The 16,949-nt window shown below is 51.8% G+C and overlaps 1 protein-coding gene across 1 annotated transcript; it reads left to right on the plus strand.

Moving 5' to 3' along the window:
- Positions 1-525: 525 nt before the first annotated feature.
- On the plus strand, positions 526-15,804 carry Plpp7 (phospholipid phosphatase 7 (inactive)). Its single transcript, XM_021155929.2, has 2 exons — positions 526-1,227; positions 14,580-15,804. The coding sequence occupies exons 1-2, from the start codon at positions 777-779 to the stop codon at positions 14,942-14,944; spliced, it is 816 nt and encodes a 271-aa protein (XP_021011588.1). The 5' UTR covers positions 526-776; the 3' UTR covers positions 14,945-15,804.
- Positions 15,805-16,949: the final 1,145 nt, after the last annotated feature.

Consider the following 16,949-nt stretch of genomic DNA (forward strand, 5'->3'; position numbering starts at 1 on the left):
AGAGATGGCTCAGTGGGTAAGAGCACCCGACTGCTCTTCCGAAGGTCCTGAGTTCAAATCCCAGCAACCACATGGTGGCTCACAACCATCTGTAACGAGATCTGATGTCCTCTTCTGGAGTGTCTGAAGACAGCTACAGTGTACTTACATATAATAAATAAATAAATCTAAAAAAAAGAAAAAGAAAAAGAAAGAAGAAAAGAAGAAAGGGGATAGTTGACTTAGCCCTAGAGACCCAACATAGAGTGCTCTCAGTGACATCAAAACTGCCCTAGAGTCCCTGGGGTTAAAATACCCAGTGCCCAACCAGGGGAACAAGAGGACCTGGCTATGTATGAAGGATCTGCCCTGGTCAAAGTGTAGCTGGGAAAAGCAGGTGTTAATTTAGAGTACATCTCTGCTAGGACCAGAGACCAGAACGGGAAGCAAAGGGTGAATCAAGAACAATGGACTACATTTCCCAGAGTTCTTCAGAGCCCAAGGACCAGCCATTGGCAGATTTAAATAGCCCAGGCCTGAGGCAGCCAGGCCTCAGCTGTGGACTCATCTGCCTGTCCGTGGCTCTATTGGCGCTGGCCCTGTAAGGGTGGGCTCTATTGGCTGCCCAGCTGTCATTGACGTCCCCAACGGAGCCGGGTGGCAGCTGGAGGTAAATAGCCATGTGCAATTCTCCTCTCTATATTTAACAGCTGCTACAGAGAAGGTGGCGGCTCCTGCCTTCTGGGAGAAGGCCCTTGGAACTGGGCTGGGACTGGCCTTCTCATAGTGAGGTCACCATGCCAGCTTCCCAGAGCCGGGCCCGTGCCAGGGATCGCAACAATGTCCTCAACCGGGCTGAGTTCCTGTCCCTGAACCAGCCCCCCAAGGGGACCCAGGAGCCCAGAAGCTCAGGTAGGAAGGCCTCGGGGCCCTCAACACAGCCCCCACCCTCCAGCGACGGGGCACGGGAGCGTCGCCAGTCACAGCAGCTGCCCGAGGACGACTGCATGCAGCTGAACCCCTCATTCAAGGGCATCGCCTTCAACTCCCTGCTGGCCATTGATATCTGCATGTCCAAGCGACTGGGGGTGTGTGCCGGCCGGGCTGCATCCTGGGCCAGCGCCCGCTCCATGGTCAAGCTCATTGGCATCACAGGCCACGGCATTCCTTGGATCGGGGGCACCATCCTCTGCCTGGTAAGAAGCAGCACCCTGGCCGGCCAAGAGGTGCTCATGAACCTGCTGCTAGGTGAGTGTGCCCTCGGCCACCTGTCTGTCACCCGGCCCGCCAGGCCTTCTGGGAGCCGGCCCAACCCCTTCCAGGATCAGCAGGCTCTGTGAGAAACCAAGGAACTCGTGTAATGAGGCTAGGCAGAAAGGGTGCCCCAGAAACGGACAAGCCTCTAGTGTGGGGAGGCAAGGGCCCCCTGCAAATTGGGGGGTGGCGGAGGGCTGGAGCATGTAGAAGCCAGCAGGCACCTCTGGGAACCAATTCTCTGTACAGGGCTGCTGTCCAGGGGCAGAGTACAAAGAGGCCAAGGGGTGAATTTGGAGGCTCTGCTGAGTGATCTAGTGTGATGTCTTGGTCAGGTCTTTATTCCTAACCAGTTACAGGCAGTACTGAGCTGACCCCAAACTTTCCCCTCTTTCATGCTCAGCTAGAGACCCTACAAATTGCCTAGGATTCTTCTAGAGTCTAAAGGTTCAAGGGACCCACCTAAGGTTTCCTATTACCCACTCTGAACCACTTGGAGCACTAGCCCGCTCCTCCCCCTGGGATGCCTTTGGAGAAAGGAGCCTGGTTGTCAGTTTCCTTTGCCAAAGTCATTGCCACTAGCCCTCCAAACCAACACTGCCAGGTGCCAGTTGCCATGTGGTACCCATGTGGAAAGCAAGCCATCCCTTCTACCTAGAGATGGTACCCAGCTCCCACCCCACTCATCCTCCTAGCACCTCCTGGTCCCTAGGGTCCTCTGGGAGCCTTTGCTCATCCCTGGGAAATACAGGCAAAGCCAACAACTCCTCCAGTTCTAGAGAGAGTTTCAGTGAAAACCCTTGTGCCCCTACATCCACTTTCAAAGCATCTAGAGCCCAAGTTCCACGTGGGTACAACCCAGGAGAGAGAAGCTATCACAGTCTTGATGAGCAGGTGGCCGGGTCCGCCCCCACCCAAGGTCCTTACTCTGATGCCTGTGCCATCAACTTTGTTACTGTTTTCTCCCAGCTTGTCCCATGAGGCTGCTGTCTCTGATACTCCCATCTGACAGATTAGAAAACTGAGATGCCAGTCAATCAAACAGACTATACAACCTCAGAGCCTGGAGTTTCTGACAGTCCCAACTGTCAGACAAACCACTGCCTTGCACAGTGCCCAATTCAGATCTGGGGGCGGGGGAGTCGGGGCGGGGGGAGTCCGGGAAACAACAGGTGGCCAAGGTCCTGGAACAGAAGTTTCTAGAACAGAACCTGTTCTGGTTATGTGAAGCTCCCCTCTGCCCAAGATAGATTCACTGAGGACTGAGACTCAGGAAGCCTACGTGAGGAGTCAGGTCCCCTCATGTGGGTGGATAGGGTAGGAAAGTGTTGCCCCCAACCCTTTCTGCCCCTTCCTGCCTCCTCCCTGTGCTCACGGTGGCAACAGTGCACCTAGCATTTACTAGGAGCCATGCTGTCCTGTCTAACCAGCACCATAACTGACCCCACCCCCCACCCCCCAGGGCTGGGGCAAGGAACTGCCCCAGGATATACAGTGGTGGAGGCTGGATTAGCACTGAGCGCAACTCCAGGCTTGCTCAGCGTCATCCCGAGGAACTGAACTTCTTGCTGTTCAGTGATCCCTACAAAGTAAGGCTCAGAGAAGGGGGCAGCCTGGTCTCAGTCTTCCAGTGAACAGCCTTCCCACAGGGGGTGAGCTCCCCATGGTGAATGTGTATGCAAGCAGATGTAGACCAAGGGACATATCCACACTTTAATCCACATCTCACCCGGATTCGCTCGCCTCTACAAACACTTCTCTCTCTAGATGCGGAAGCTTTGTAAGTCACTTATTAGAACAGTGTTTGTAGACCCTTCCAGTCCCACTCTCAAATTTTACATTTGAGAGTGGGACTCAAGGTGCCCCGCTCTTGAATAGAGCAGCAGTGCCTTTTGACTGTTTAAGAACATTCTCACTGAGATTTGTTATAGACCAAATGATGTGCCATATACGTGCCTATTTTATGACACAGTAGACCTTTCTAGTGATTGTGGAAAGGAGATGTCACTATGCCCATTGTACAGAAGGGAAAGCTGATGCTTAGGAGGATCAAGTGACTTGTCCACCATGGTTAGTCCAGGAGCCAAGCCCTCTAGCTAGAACCTTTGCCGTCTCTGTCACTGTGGGTCTACTGGTCACTGTCACAGGAGTAGCCACTTGCACAGGCTGTGTGGAGCAGGCAGGGTAGCTCTGGGGCCATGGTGCCTCTATGAAGTGTGGTGTCCAGCACTTTGACTTAGTGGGAGAAGAATGTGACAAAAAACACAATGTTGGACTGGGGCTCAGCTTTTTTTGTAGCATGCGCAAAGCCACGGGTCCCATGCTCAGCACATCGAGCTGTTGTGGTGGCTTGTGCCCAAATCCTAGCCCTCAGGAGGCAGAGGCAAGAAGATCATATGTTCAAAGCCACCATTGGTGTCTTAAGGGTTTTACTGCTGTGAAGAGACACCATGACCAAGGCAAGTCTTATAAAGGACATTTACTTGGGGCTGGCTTACAAGTTCAGAGGTTCATCCCATTATCACCAAGACAGGAGCATGGTAGCATCCAGGCAGGCATGGTGCAGGAGCAGCTGAGAGTTCTACATCTTCATCTGAAGGCTGCTAGCAGAATACCCACTTCCAGGTAGCTAGGATGAAGGTCTTAACGCCCATGCCCACAGTGACACACCTACTCCAACAAGGCCACACCTTCTAGTAGTGCCACTCCCTGGCCAAGCATATACAAACCATTATAGTTTGCTACATAGTTTGAAGCTAACCTGAGCTACATTAGAAACTTCTCAAAACAATAGGCTGGGCATGGGAGCACATGCTTTTTGTTTTAGTTGGTTTTGTTTTGTTTTGTTTTGTTTTGTTTTGTTTTGTTTTGTTTTGTTTTGTTTGAGACATTTTCTCTGTAGCTTTTGCTGTCCTGCAATTCACTCTATAGACCAGACTGGCCTCAGGCTCACAGAGATCCACCTGCCTCTGCCTTTTGAATGCTGGGGTGAAAAGCTTGTGCCACAGCCGGCTTGTAGTGGTGCTCATGCCTTTAATCCCAGCACTTGGGAGGCGGAGGCAGGTGGATCTCTGTGAGTTCCAGGCCAGCCTGGTGTACATAGTTAGATCCTGACTCAAAAAACCAAACCCAACAAAATAGCAAGGTAGGCCTTGGCCCCACCATCCAAGCCTCACCTGCTAGTAGGAACCCCAGTCACCTCCTCCATTCTGGGACAGCCATCATCCACTGAACAGCAGACCTGTCCCTTATATAGCCGTCTGATGCCCTGGGGTACTGTCAGCCCTGGACTCTGTTTGCCACCTCTGGCCTTACTTTACTGTGAAGACTTGATTTAGTCAGTGCCCACCTCAGAAGCTACAAATCTGTGATGGGGATTTTAAGGAACCCGGTAAAGCCCAATGACTGATGTCACTATTGCAGGAACTGCAGGTCCTGGAGGCCTCTGTCCAACTCAGCCCACACTCAGAGCACAGGGCACCTGACCAGTACCCAGGGAACATTCTGAGCTGAGAAACAAGGTCTCATGCCTACAGCCAGGACCCTGAGGAACAGAAGGAAGGCAGTAGAAACTCTACCCTCCCTGCCTTGTGCCCTAGACTCCAGAGAGCCTAGCCAGAGCCATCTTAGCAGCTTAGGAAAGCTTAGAATCAATTAGACCTGAGCACATACCCCAGGACCTGCTGTGGCCCCAGACAAGTGCCTTCACCTCTTGGAGCCTCAGTTTCCTCATCTGTCAAATGGGTCGTTAGGACACTTGAAGGAAGTATCTTACTTCCTACATGAGTTTGGCACGTGCTAAGCCTGGGAGCACTGGAGTGGCCATGGCTATCACAGTGCTAGCTTTGTCACCATCACTAGGCCACCAGGTCATCTGTGTCCTAGATGCCAGGGCAGTGACACCAACACCTTTGTTAAGCACTTGACTGGGCTTGATGGCCCTCCAGGGCCATAGGTGACTGGGCCCGTCCCTGCTCACTGTGTGTCCTTTCCTTGAGAGCCTATCTCAGGTAGGAAGTGACTTTTGCCGTGTTACCATGATCCAGGACCTTATCTTATTTATTTATTTTTATTTTATGTGCATTGTTGTGTTGCCTGCATGCTTTTCTGTGAGGGCGTCAGATCCCCTGGAACCAGAGTTACAGACAACAGTGAGCTTCCGTATGGGTGCTAGGAGTTGAACCCAGGTCCTCTGGAAGAGCAGCCAGTGCTTTTAACTGCTGAGCCATCTCTCCAGCCCCTGACCTGAGTAATTAGTGAGACTTTGCTGACTGTGAACATGACATTGTGTGCGCAAGTGTCTCAGTCATTGTTCTACTGCCGTGAAGAGACACTGAGACCACAGCAGCTCTTACGAAAGCAGAGCACTTCGTCGGGGCTGGCTTACAGTGTCAGGGGTTTATCCCACGGTCCCTGTGGCAGGAAGCAGAGGGACACACAGACACAAATAAGAGGCTTCTACATCTGGATGCTCAGGCAGCAGGAAGACAGAGAGAGACTCTGGGCTTGGCTTGGGCTTTTTATACCTCAAAGCCCACCCTCTTTGTGACACACTTCCTCCCGCATGGCCACACCTCCTAATCCTTTCAAATAGCGCCACTCCCTAAGCATTCAGGTATATGACCAGATGGGGGCCATTCTAATGAAAGCCACCACTCAGGTGCACCTGCATTGCAGAGATCAGAGGACAACCGTTTCTCAAGGTCACCTCTCCTCCTCTTCCTCCTCATTCTATTTATGTATGTATTATTTATTCTCAAGGCAGGGTTTCTCTGTGTAGCCCTGGCTGTCCTGAAACTCACATCGTAGACCAGGCTAACCTCAAACTCAGAGATCAGCCCACCTCTGCCTCCAAAGTGCTGGGATTAAAGGTGTGCGCCACCACAGCCTGTCCTTTCCTCATTCTTTAAAACAGCCCCGCCCCCCTCTAAAACTCATGGCTAGGCTAGCCTCCTGCTGGTGAGCTCAGCGCTCTGCCTGTCTCTACCATTCCAGTGGTGAGATTCCAGGCGCTCACCGTCACTCCTGGCTTTCACATGACTACTGAAGCTCTCACTCAGTGTTTGCACACCAAGCACATAACTGGCTAAGTGTACACACACACACACAGAGTAACATTTATTTACTTTATTTGTGTGTGTGAGAGAGAGATCATTTTGGTATGTTATGGATATGCAATTCAATGCCTGAAGCACATCTACCTCACTGTGAAATTGTCACTGTCATCTGCCTGCAGGACCTTTTCACCTGCCCCACCTGAAGCTCCATTACACACAACTCCGTACCCATCTCCCACCCCAGCCCTTGGAAGCAGCCCTCTCTTTCCTGTCTATGAGTGGCTTCCTAGGCATGGACTTCCATGGCATATGTCTTTCTGTGACCAACTCGTTTCTTTTAGTGTAAAGTCCTCAGGATCTATTCTGATGTGTCAATGTGTGAGCCTCATCTTTCTTTTAAAAACTTTTCAAGCCAGGCAGTGGTGGCACATGCCTTTAATCCTAGTACTTGGGAGGTAGAGGCAGGCAGATTTCTGAGTTCGAGATCAGCCTGGTCTACAGAGTGAGTTCCAGGACAGCCAGGGCTACACTGACTTGAAAAACCCTCTCTCAAAACACAAAACAAAAACAAAAAAACCACCCAAAACCACCCCAAAACAAAAGTTTTTTGATAGCATTTACTTGAGGGGGGTGGAGTATGTGCCACAGTGTGTCTGGGTGGCAGTCAGAGGATAACCTGTGGTAATGTGGGTCCTGGGACTCGAACTCCGGACATCAGGCTTGGTGCCTTCATCTACTAAACAATCTCAACAGCCTGACTTTCTTCCTTTTCCTGGCTGGATAGTATTACATTGTGCAAATGGAGCCCACGAGTTTACCCATCATCCAGTGATACAGGTCTCCACTCTGGGTGCTGGGATCAGGGTGTGTGCATCTCAGGCTCCACTCATGGCTCTCTTGGCTGCTCGGAAGTTGATGCTGGGTCACTGAGGAACTGTGTTTACAGAGGATGGGAAGAACTTCCTATGGTTTCCACAGTGGTTGAACGTGAACACCTTCCCCTGGCCGCCCACAAGCATCCCAGCCCCTCCACGCCCTCACGACACTTTATTGTTATTATTGTTTTTTGTTTTGTTTTGTTTTGTTTTAGGCTAGCGTACACATGAGTTTCACCGTGACCAGCACTTATTATCTGTTAGGTTGTTTTGGTTCACGTTATTGGTTTGGAACTTTTTTTTTGTTTGTTTGTTTTTTTTGTTTTTCGAGACAGGGTTTCTCTGTGTAGCCCTGGCTGTCCTGGAACTCATTCTGTAGGCCAGGCTGGCCTCGAACTCAGAAATCCACCTGCCTCTGCCTCCCAAGTGCTGGGATTAAAGGCGCGCGCCACCACGCCCGGCTGGTTTGGAACTTTTGAGGCAGGATCTTATGTTGCTCAAAGTGGCCTCACACTCACCATGTAGCTGGGTCCCAAGTGCTGGGTTACAGTTATGTGCCTCCAGGACCCTTGTTTTGTTTATTTGAGACAGGATCACACAATAGCCCAGGCTGGCCTCAAGCTAATTATCCTTCCCTCCCAAATGTGCATGTTTGCAGGAGTGTGTGCATGGGTGCGTGCCTGTGTGGAGAGGCCTCTCTGGAATCTTCCTCAGCTACTCTGCATCTCATTATTTTGAAATCAGTGTCATTGGTCATTGATTTAGTTAGTCTGGCAGGTCAGTGAGCTCCCAGGATCCACCAGTCTCCATCCCCTATTGCCAGGTTACAGAGGCACCACTGCCACACCTGACTTTATGGGTGTGCTGGGGACTAGACTCGGATCCTGCGCGTGTACGGCGGGTACTTTACCATCTGAGCCATCCTAGAAGCCCCCAGAGGGAACTTTTAAAAGACAAAAATAAATAGGATTAAGCAGAAATTTGAGAGAATGGTCCTGAGCTACAGTGATTTGCCCCCGCAACAGCATTAGTATGAGATTGAGCAGACACTTGCTGGGCACATGTCCTGGAAGAAATGCTTTGGTAAGGCTATGGTGGTCTTGATGCCACCCGTGTGACATAGGTCACAAAGAAAGTGGGCCTGTCCTTTAGTCCCTCCCCAAAGGTAGCCTATTTGTGTTTTGGGCACCATGTCTCTGGCTCTTCCGTGCACATAGCAACATACAGCATGTGCCCTGTTGCTTGACTCACGTGGGCCTCTACTCTCTGGAGCCTGCTCAGCTGTATGGTCTTTGCAATCCTCACTCCCCTCCCCCACCCCATGTCCTTTTATGCTGAGAACAGGGGATGAAGCCTCCTCAGCCTTGAGCCTCCCACTCAGGCAACTCTGCAGAAGATACGTCTGTCACCTCTCCTACCTCCTGCCCACCAGCTCTAGCTCTTGGGGACAACTTAAGGGACAACCTCTCAAAAGACTATGTGCCTTGCCCGACTGAGGGATATTTAGACTGATCTCAAATCCTCAGTAGGGTACACGTCTGCCTCCAAAGGTGGGATGCCAGTTTATATCATCTTAGGGATATTATATGGCACCTAGACTCCTGGGGGGCTTTGGCCACCCCAAGTCTGGGTCAGGGTTTTGACATGTGATAGAAAGGAATTCACCATACAGGGCAGGTCAGGCCTGCAGAGGTCAGTCACACAATCTGTAGGTTCATTCTGGGACCTGCTCCCAGTAGCACAGGGCACAGTAGTACCCTGGGGCTTTGTGCCCCGGGTTGTGATGGTCTCCCTGGAGTCAGCTTCATGTGTGAACTCCTCAGGTGAGAAAGCAGAAGCTCAGGGGTGTTCGCTGTGAAGAGCCACTTGAGTCAGGAGAGTGGAGGGCAGACCAGACCCACCCAACAGCAGGCTGGCATGGCGTGGAGGTGGAGGGGACTCACAAGAGACAAGAGAGCTGCTGACTGCGTGTGCACACCCACAGCCACCACCACCACACATGCACATGAGACGGCAGAGCAGGGAACACAAAGCCAAAGGACAGGCCCACCCCAGCCTCCCACTGTGTCCCCCCAACCTGTCTGCTTCATGAATGCTCCCCAGGGAGATCACCGCTTTTTAGAATGTTGCTTTGACTTTTTAAAAATAACTTTTTGCAAATTATATATATATATATATATATATATATATATATATATCATAAAAATGTCATTTGAACCTTTCGAAGTACACTGTTCATTGGCATTAAACACTACTGTGCAGTGACAGATGTCGCTGCAGTATATCCCCAGAAGTTCATCCTCTTACAAAATTAGAATTCCGCCCCATGAAACCCGAGCTCTCCACTGCAGTCGCTCCCAACCCCACACACCCAAACTCTACTTCTGTGTCTGTGAACTCAACTGCTCCAGGTCCCTCGTGCAAGGAATCCTATGGTATTTCCTATTTTGTAAAAATAACTAGGGATGGGGGCAGGGTCTCTTGTAGCCCAGGCTGGCCTTAAACTCACTATGTAGCCAGGCATGACCTTGAACTTCTAATCCTCCCACCTCCATTTCCTGAGTGGAAGATTACTGTGGTGCATCACCACACCTGTTTCACGCACCGCGCTGAGGACGGAACCCAGGGCTCCGTGTGCGCTTGGCAGGGCATTCCACTAATCTACATCCCCAGCCGAAAATAACCTGAAGACCATGTATACAAAATACATGCCCACGGGGGTTGGGGGGAGGGAATTCAGAGAGACAATGTAAAATTCACTGTCCATCGCCCCCACCCACACTACCCCTGCTCAGCGAGAAGCCATGACACCAGGCAGGCTAGCACCTCACAGGCCAGTCTTTCCAGACACAGCCTCCTTCACTCATGTTAGGGTGTAACTGTAAATCCTGTCTTGTAGTTGGCCTTTTCCCTTGGCGTACCCGCCCCGCACCTCTCCCTTGGTGGCTATAAATACACAGCTGCGGCAGCCTTGTCATCTGCGGTGGCTGCTGGGCACTCATTGTCTAGACTCAGTCATGCGCGGTGCTTTGTATCTGTCTGGCCTTGAAGGGCACTGGGTCACTGTACGGTTCTCAGGATTCTGAGTCACAACACTGCAGTGGACATCCTTAAGCAGGAGTTAGCTGTATACCCCATCTCTTCTCAAGGGGGCAGCCCTAAGAAATCAGAAGCTTGGGGTTCAGTCAAGCAAGATCCCTGCAGAAACCAGACCTATCGACATCCACTCCCCAGTAGCTATAGAATGCTGGCTTTCGCTTCCCAGAGCCGGAATGGGAATCAGAGGCGGAGGCCACCTCAGCAAGTGACTGTAACCTACAAGCCTGGTCCTGTCAGTTAAGGACCTATCTCTGCTCCTTGCTGGCCAACACCCCTACCACCACTCACACCCTGTATCACTGCCCAAGTCCTGCAGAGGGGCGAGCTGCAGGGTTCTGCGTCACACTGCAGTGAGCATCCTTCACCAGGTCTCAGAGGCACACCCAGGGGCCACCTTCAAGGCACTTACAGCCCAAACCCCAAAGGGAACCTGTGAGATCCTCCTAACTACCTCCCTGATTCACAGCCACCAGTAGGCCTGGCTCTGCCTTGCTCTAGGGTTTTCCAGCCCTCTAGTTTCCTGGCCACCACAGGCCCAGAGGACTGCTGAGCTGGAGAGATAAGATGGGCCCTCATCACCCCTAAAGCCAGGGGGAGGCCTTCTTGATAGCCAGGCCTCGGGGACAACTATGTTCCTCCCCAGAATGCTTGGGCACCTGCCTGCTCCTGATTCCCTCTGGGACAGGTGCTGTGGGTGACCACTGCAGGCTCAGAGGAAGTGGGAGAGGACAGAGCCTTCTCAGTCCCTGGCTGTGGCCCTAGGCGATCTCATTGTCACTGCCTGAGGGGCCAGCCCTCAAAACAGGGTCCTTGTTGCTCCCTATGAGTATGAACAAGGGATGGAAGCCGGGAGGAGATGGCAGAGTTCATGTCATCTGCAAGTGGCAAGTTTGAATCTGGTCTCTTTCCCTGGGTCCTGTGGCTCAGCCGCTGCCCTGCTGGACCTCAGTACGTGGAGGCCCAAGGAGTAAACTGATCTTTTCAAGCCCACACAAATCAAAGGCAGACAGCTTTCTCCAGCTCGAGCCTCCTCCCAAGTGGTAAACTCCTTACCCCACTGTGATCTAAGTGAGGTGTCGGGTGCGGGGGGGGGGGGGGCGGTTATCCAAGGCAAGCTGGGTTCTCAGAGCCTCGAGTGATGGCAACCTTTGTTTCCATTTCTGGTTCCAGGTTACTGGACAAGGATAGCCACACCCAGGGCTGGCCAACCAGAGAAAGCTGGGGAAGAGTTGCCTAGCCTGTGCATTGAGAAGGCAGCTCCACAGCTTCCTCACAGCCCCATAGGCAGCTGCTATATACCGAGGCACTTTCCCACAGGCTGTAATAACACTGCTCTGTGCAACCATTTGGTGACTGTCCATCTCCCCCTTGGCTATAAGGAGCTTGGCCACCCTGTTTTGACCCCAGATCTAGCACACGCCCGTCCATCTCCAGAACCAACTCTACCCGGGAATTTGGGTGTGGAAGCTGATAGCTGTTCCAACTTGTTTGCTGGGTCTTGTGAGACAAGGTCTCATCATGTAGCCCAGGCTGGTCTCAAATTCATTATCCACCTGCCTCAACCTACAGAGGGCTAAGATAACAGGCATGCGTTACTACATCTAGTCTACCATCAAATCCCCTCCCCCATATGCTGGGGATGGAAGCTGGGTTCCTGTACATGACAAACCCATTCTCTGTCTCTGAGCTGCACCCTAACTCTGTCCTTTCCTATTCCCATGAAAGTGATGACTGAGAGCCCAGCCATTGCCATACACCGAGGGGTTTTAGAGTCAGGATCCTGGCAAGGTATCCTCCAGTAATGGTCACTGCCATACCCAAGTCTTTGATGGGCCAGGCTTTTGAGACTTTGCACAGAGTGAGTGCTGGAGGTCCTAGGAATTCCTAAGTCCCTTGCCCGGGACCATAGTTACCTTTGCAGGCACATACTGTCCCTCCTCAGAGAGACAGTATCTATGATCTCCACCTCCCAGGTGGGGACAGCTAGGTGACTTATTCTAAGTCATGCAGTCACAGTGGCTATACCTCACTACTGGTCTGTCTGCAGCTGTCTTAACGCCAGCCCCGGCTCCAGAGCAGGGAGGTGTGAGCTCCAGGCTTCCTTGTGACTGGGGAAGGTTTCCCTTGCCCCACACTGGCAGTCTGGAAGCCACTCTGACTAGCCAGCCAGTAGAGCTGGGCCCTGGCATGATGCCATCCTCTGATGGCCCAAATAGGCAGAGCAGCCCACCAAGGCCACACAGTGGGATGGTGGCTGAGATGGAGCCTCAGGCATCCCCCAAACATACATACATACATACATTTATTTATTTATTTATTTATTTATTTATTTATTGCCTCAGGCATCCCCCAAACATACATTTATTTATTTATTTATTTATTTATTTATTTATTTATTTATTTATTGGTTTTTCGAGACAGGCTTTCTCTGTGTAGTCCTGGCTGTCCTGGAACTCACTCTGTAGACCAGGCTGGCCTTGAACTCAGAAATCTGCCTGCCTCTGCCTCCCAAGTGCTGGGATTAAAGGTGTGCACCACCACTGCCTGGCTCTCCAAATTTCTAACATGGGAAAAGAGCCCAACCTGCCAGCCAAGTTTCCAGTCAGTGATTGATTCAACTAACATTTGGAGACCGCCACCCAGTGTGGGGCCAAGTGACAAGCCTCAGGACAGGCTCACCATCATGAGAAGTAGCCACTACACAGCAGTTCACAGAGCTCAGGTCCAACCTTGTCTGTGAGGACAGGGTGAGCCTCCCAGAGGCCTGAAGAGGACACTGGAGAAAAGGCAGTGGTGGGAAAAGAGTAGAACATTCCAGAAAGGAGAGACAAATGAGAAGGTGAGGTGCTATGTGTGGCCTGGCAGCTGCAGAGGGCAGTTTAGTGGTGCACAGAGGAGCCAGGTGTGTGACACACGCCTGTAATCCCAGCACTTGGTGGGCAGAGGCAGGATCTCTGTGAGTTCAGAGCTAGCCTGCTCTACTGGGTGCACATCACCATGACTTCACAAATGCCACTGGCTTCTGTGTTCACACACTACGGAGTGTGTGTTTATAAATTGCGTTTCAGCTTTAGAAGAAACCGTTGTGCTCTGAAAACAGGGGGACCTTCACTGACATACTTTGAAAATAATTCTATAGCCCGGGCCCCATATCTCAGCCCTGGAATCCTACAGGTACCTGGAGTTGCTCCTAGCACCATCACTAGGGAACAGAGAAGAGTGAGATAAGAGGTCAGAGGTCAAGGATGGCTGCAGAGAGAGCTCAGGGGGTAAGAGCATTTGTTATACAAGCATGAGGACCTAAGTTCAAATCCCCAGCACCCACAGGGCATGTCCATGTACACATGCCTGTAGTTCCGGCACTGTATGGGGCAGAGACAGGAAGATTGTTAAGGTTTCCTGGCTGTCAGCCCAACCGCAGGTTCAGAGAGAGATCCTGCCTCAAAAAATAAGGTAGAGGGGCTGGAGAGATGGCTCAGCGATTAAGAGCACTGACTGCTCTTCTGAAGGTCCTGAGTTCAATTCCCAGCAACCACATGGTGGCTCACAACCACCTGCAATGAGATCTGATGCCCTCTTCTGGTGTGTCCTAAGAACAGCTACAGTGTACTTACATATAATAAATAAATAAATATTAAAAAAAAATAAGGCCGGGCGTGGTGGCGCACGCCTTTAATCCCAGCACTCGGGAGGCAGAGGCAGGTGGATTTCTGAGTTCGAGGCCAGCCTGGTCTACAAAGTGAGTTCCAGGACAGCCAGGGCTACAGAGAAACTCTGTCTCGAAAAAACCAAAAAAAAAAAAAAAAAAAAGGTAGAGAACAAAGAAGGTATTCATTGTTAACTACTGGCCTCTGCACGCACACATACACACACACACACACACACACACACACACACGTGAAAGGTGGGGGAGGAGGAAGAAAAAATGTTCAATAGGCCAGACAGTGAGAAAATGGAATCAGGATGAAGGCACATGGTGGGAGCTTCTACAAACAGGTTCCAGGGGTGACATGTCTCTCTGCTGAAGGGAGCAGGGAAATTTCAGGTAGCAGGAATGGCCAGTGCAAAGGCCCTGCAGTGGGAATGTGCCCTGAGGTCACTGAGGCCAAGAGAGATGAATGGAGGAGGGAGCTAGGGACCAGAGACTGGTCAGCTGGTGAGGGCAAGGAGGGCTAGGGACAGGAGCCTAGTCAGCCAATGGGAGGAGGAGGGCTAGGGACCAGAGCCTGATCAGCCAATGGAAGCAGGAGGGCTAAGGACAGGAGCCTGGTCAGTCGGTGGCACTGACACGCAGGCCTCTGTGCTCTGTCCACAGCCTTGCTCTTGGACATCATGACAGTGGCTGGAGTCCAGAAGCTCATCAAGCGCCGCGGCCCATATGAGACCAGCCCTGGGCTCCTGGACTACCTCACCATGGACATCTATGCCTTCCCTGCTGGCCACGCCAGCCGTGCCGCCATGGTGTCCAAGTTCTTCCTGAGCCACCTGGTGCTGGCGGTGCCACTGCGCGTGCTGCTGGTGCTCTGGGCCTTCTGCGTGGGCTTGTCTCGGGTGATGATCGGACGCCACCACATTACAGACGTCATCTCAGGCTTCATCATCGGCTACTTCCAGTTCCGCCTGGTGGAGCTCGTGTGGATGTCCTCCAACACCTGCCAGATGCTCATCTCTGCCTGGTGAGCTGCCACTCACCACCCCCCTGGACTCTGGGCAGAGCTGCCCCCAGAGAGGTGGCTAGAGCTGGGCCAGTGAGTGGGGACGGACCGACTCAACTTCCCCAACCTGGTTAGAGGCTGGTTTGTTAGCACTGTGGGGGGCTTTTGTCTTTCTCACTGGACTCTGCCTCCTCAGAGGCAGCTGGAACGACTCACGTGGGCAGTCGTGTTTAGCCTCCATTCCTTGTCTGAAGGCAACAGACAAGAACAAGATGGCCATAGGAGGGGCAGAATCTTGTCAACTCGTCACCATGACACACACCGTGGCACAAAGTTCGGGGAAGTATGCCCACCACTCATCCAACACAGGAGGTCACCGACGGCTTAGGGTAGCACGTTCCAAAGGGTGCCTGGGGGCCCTGGCCCACAAGATACTTCTCCGAAAAGGCTTTTGTGGTCCAGTACATTTAGGGAAGTCCTGCACACTTGCCCTCACAGTGAATGTTCACGAGAGTGTAGAGTATTTGGAAAGGCACCGGCGTGTCCTATAGAAAACCCAGCCACTGAAGTCTTGTTTAGCTCAGCATTTCCGAAATTTACCTGACCATAGGAGCCTTCTCTTCAGACATAGCTATTAGCCCACCAGGATCCTATTGAATCTGGGAAGCTGCTGCCCAGGAGCCAGAGGGCCTGGGGTGTGAGCTAGCCTCTCCCAGCACTCAGCCCTGAGGCCTGGGGAAGGCAGGTACCCACAGCAAGGCCTGCAGAAGGTTCCTGCCATGGTCTCTGGGCTTCGATGCCACTTTGGCCCCCAGGGGCTGGACTCTGTGTGACCTAATAGGTCGTTTCCAAGTCAAACACTTAGGGACAATACAGTGATATGCAAATGAAGCATCGTTTTCTCTGTGTGGTTCTTAATGTGCGGGGCATGGGGACAGTACCTGGTGCCATTTGTGAGTGGGAAATGAAGTCAAAGGCCCCCCAAAAGGGGGACCCTGAAACTGCTCCTGGACTCTACTACTGCTTGGTGTCTCCTGGAGGCCACAAACTGGGGCTTGGTCCACCAGGCACTGCCCTTTTGTTCAAGGCCAGGGTGGGGGAGAAGTCTGAGGCCTCCTCCCCACAGCCTCAAGCCCTCCCAGGGCTTTTCCCTCAGTCTAAAAGACTAGATTCCTGCCCCCTGGAAATGGACTATGAGGGAGGGTGGGGTGTCAGTCAGAGTAGGGTGACAGTGTGAACGAGCCTGAAATAGAAATCTATGCACAGGTGGAGGGCGTATGAGAGTGGGCCAGGATGGAGAGAAGATGTGAGGCAGGGGACACAATGGAGATAGGCTGGCCTCTCACAGGCCTGGAGGAGCTCAGGTATTTGGGTGACTTAGAGGCCCTACATTCCTGGAGCCAGCACTCAAACCTCTAAAGTGGGGTAACACACCCACTTAGCAGATAAGAACACCAAAGTCCCAAGTGGGTAGCAGCTTACCCAAGAAGACGAGCAAGCAAGTACATAGGTGGGAGCCAGCAGCCTCTTAGCATGTGGGGGTGGCTGCGCGTCCTTTATGCTCTGAGGCATCAGCCACATTTCTCAATGCTGCCACCATCCCATGATCCTCTTCTCAGACCCACGTATATTTCTGTCACCCCAATTCTCTCATCTTAAAAGAAATCATGTTGTCTCAGCCCCTCCTCCATGTATTTGTTTGTTTATTTATTTATTTATTTATTTATTTATTTATTATATGTGAGTACACTGTAGCTGTCTTCAGACACTCCAGAAGAGAGCATCAGATTTTGTTACGGATGGTTGTAAACCACCGTGTGGTTGCTGGGATTTGAACTCAGGACCTTTGGAAGAGCAGTCGGTGCTCTTAACCACTGAGCCATCTCACCAGCCCCCCTCCTCCTTTTTTTTAAAGATTTATTTACTTTATGTATATGAGTACACTGTAGCTGTCTTCAGACACCCCAGAAAAGGGCATCATATCTCATTACGGATGGTTGTGAGCCATCATGTGGTTGCTGGGATTTGAA

This window comes from Mus caroli, chromosome 2 (genome assembly GCF_900094665.2).
Source record: "Mus caroli chromosome 2, CAROLI_EIJ_v1.1, whole genome shotgun sequence".
Lineage (NCBI taxonomy): Eukaryota > Metazoa > Chordata > Mammalia > Rodentia > Muridae > Mus > Mus caroli.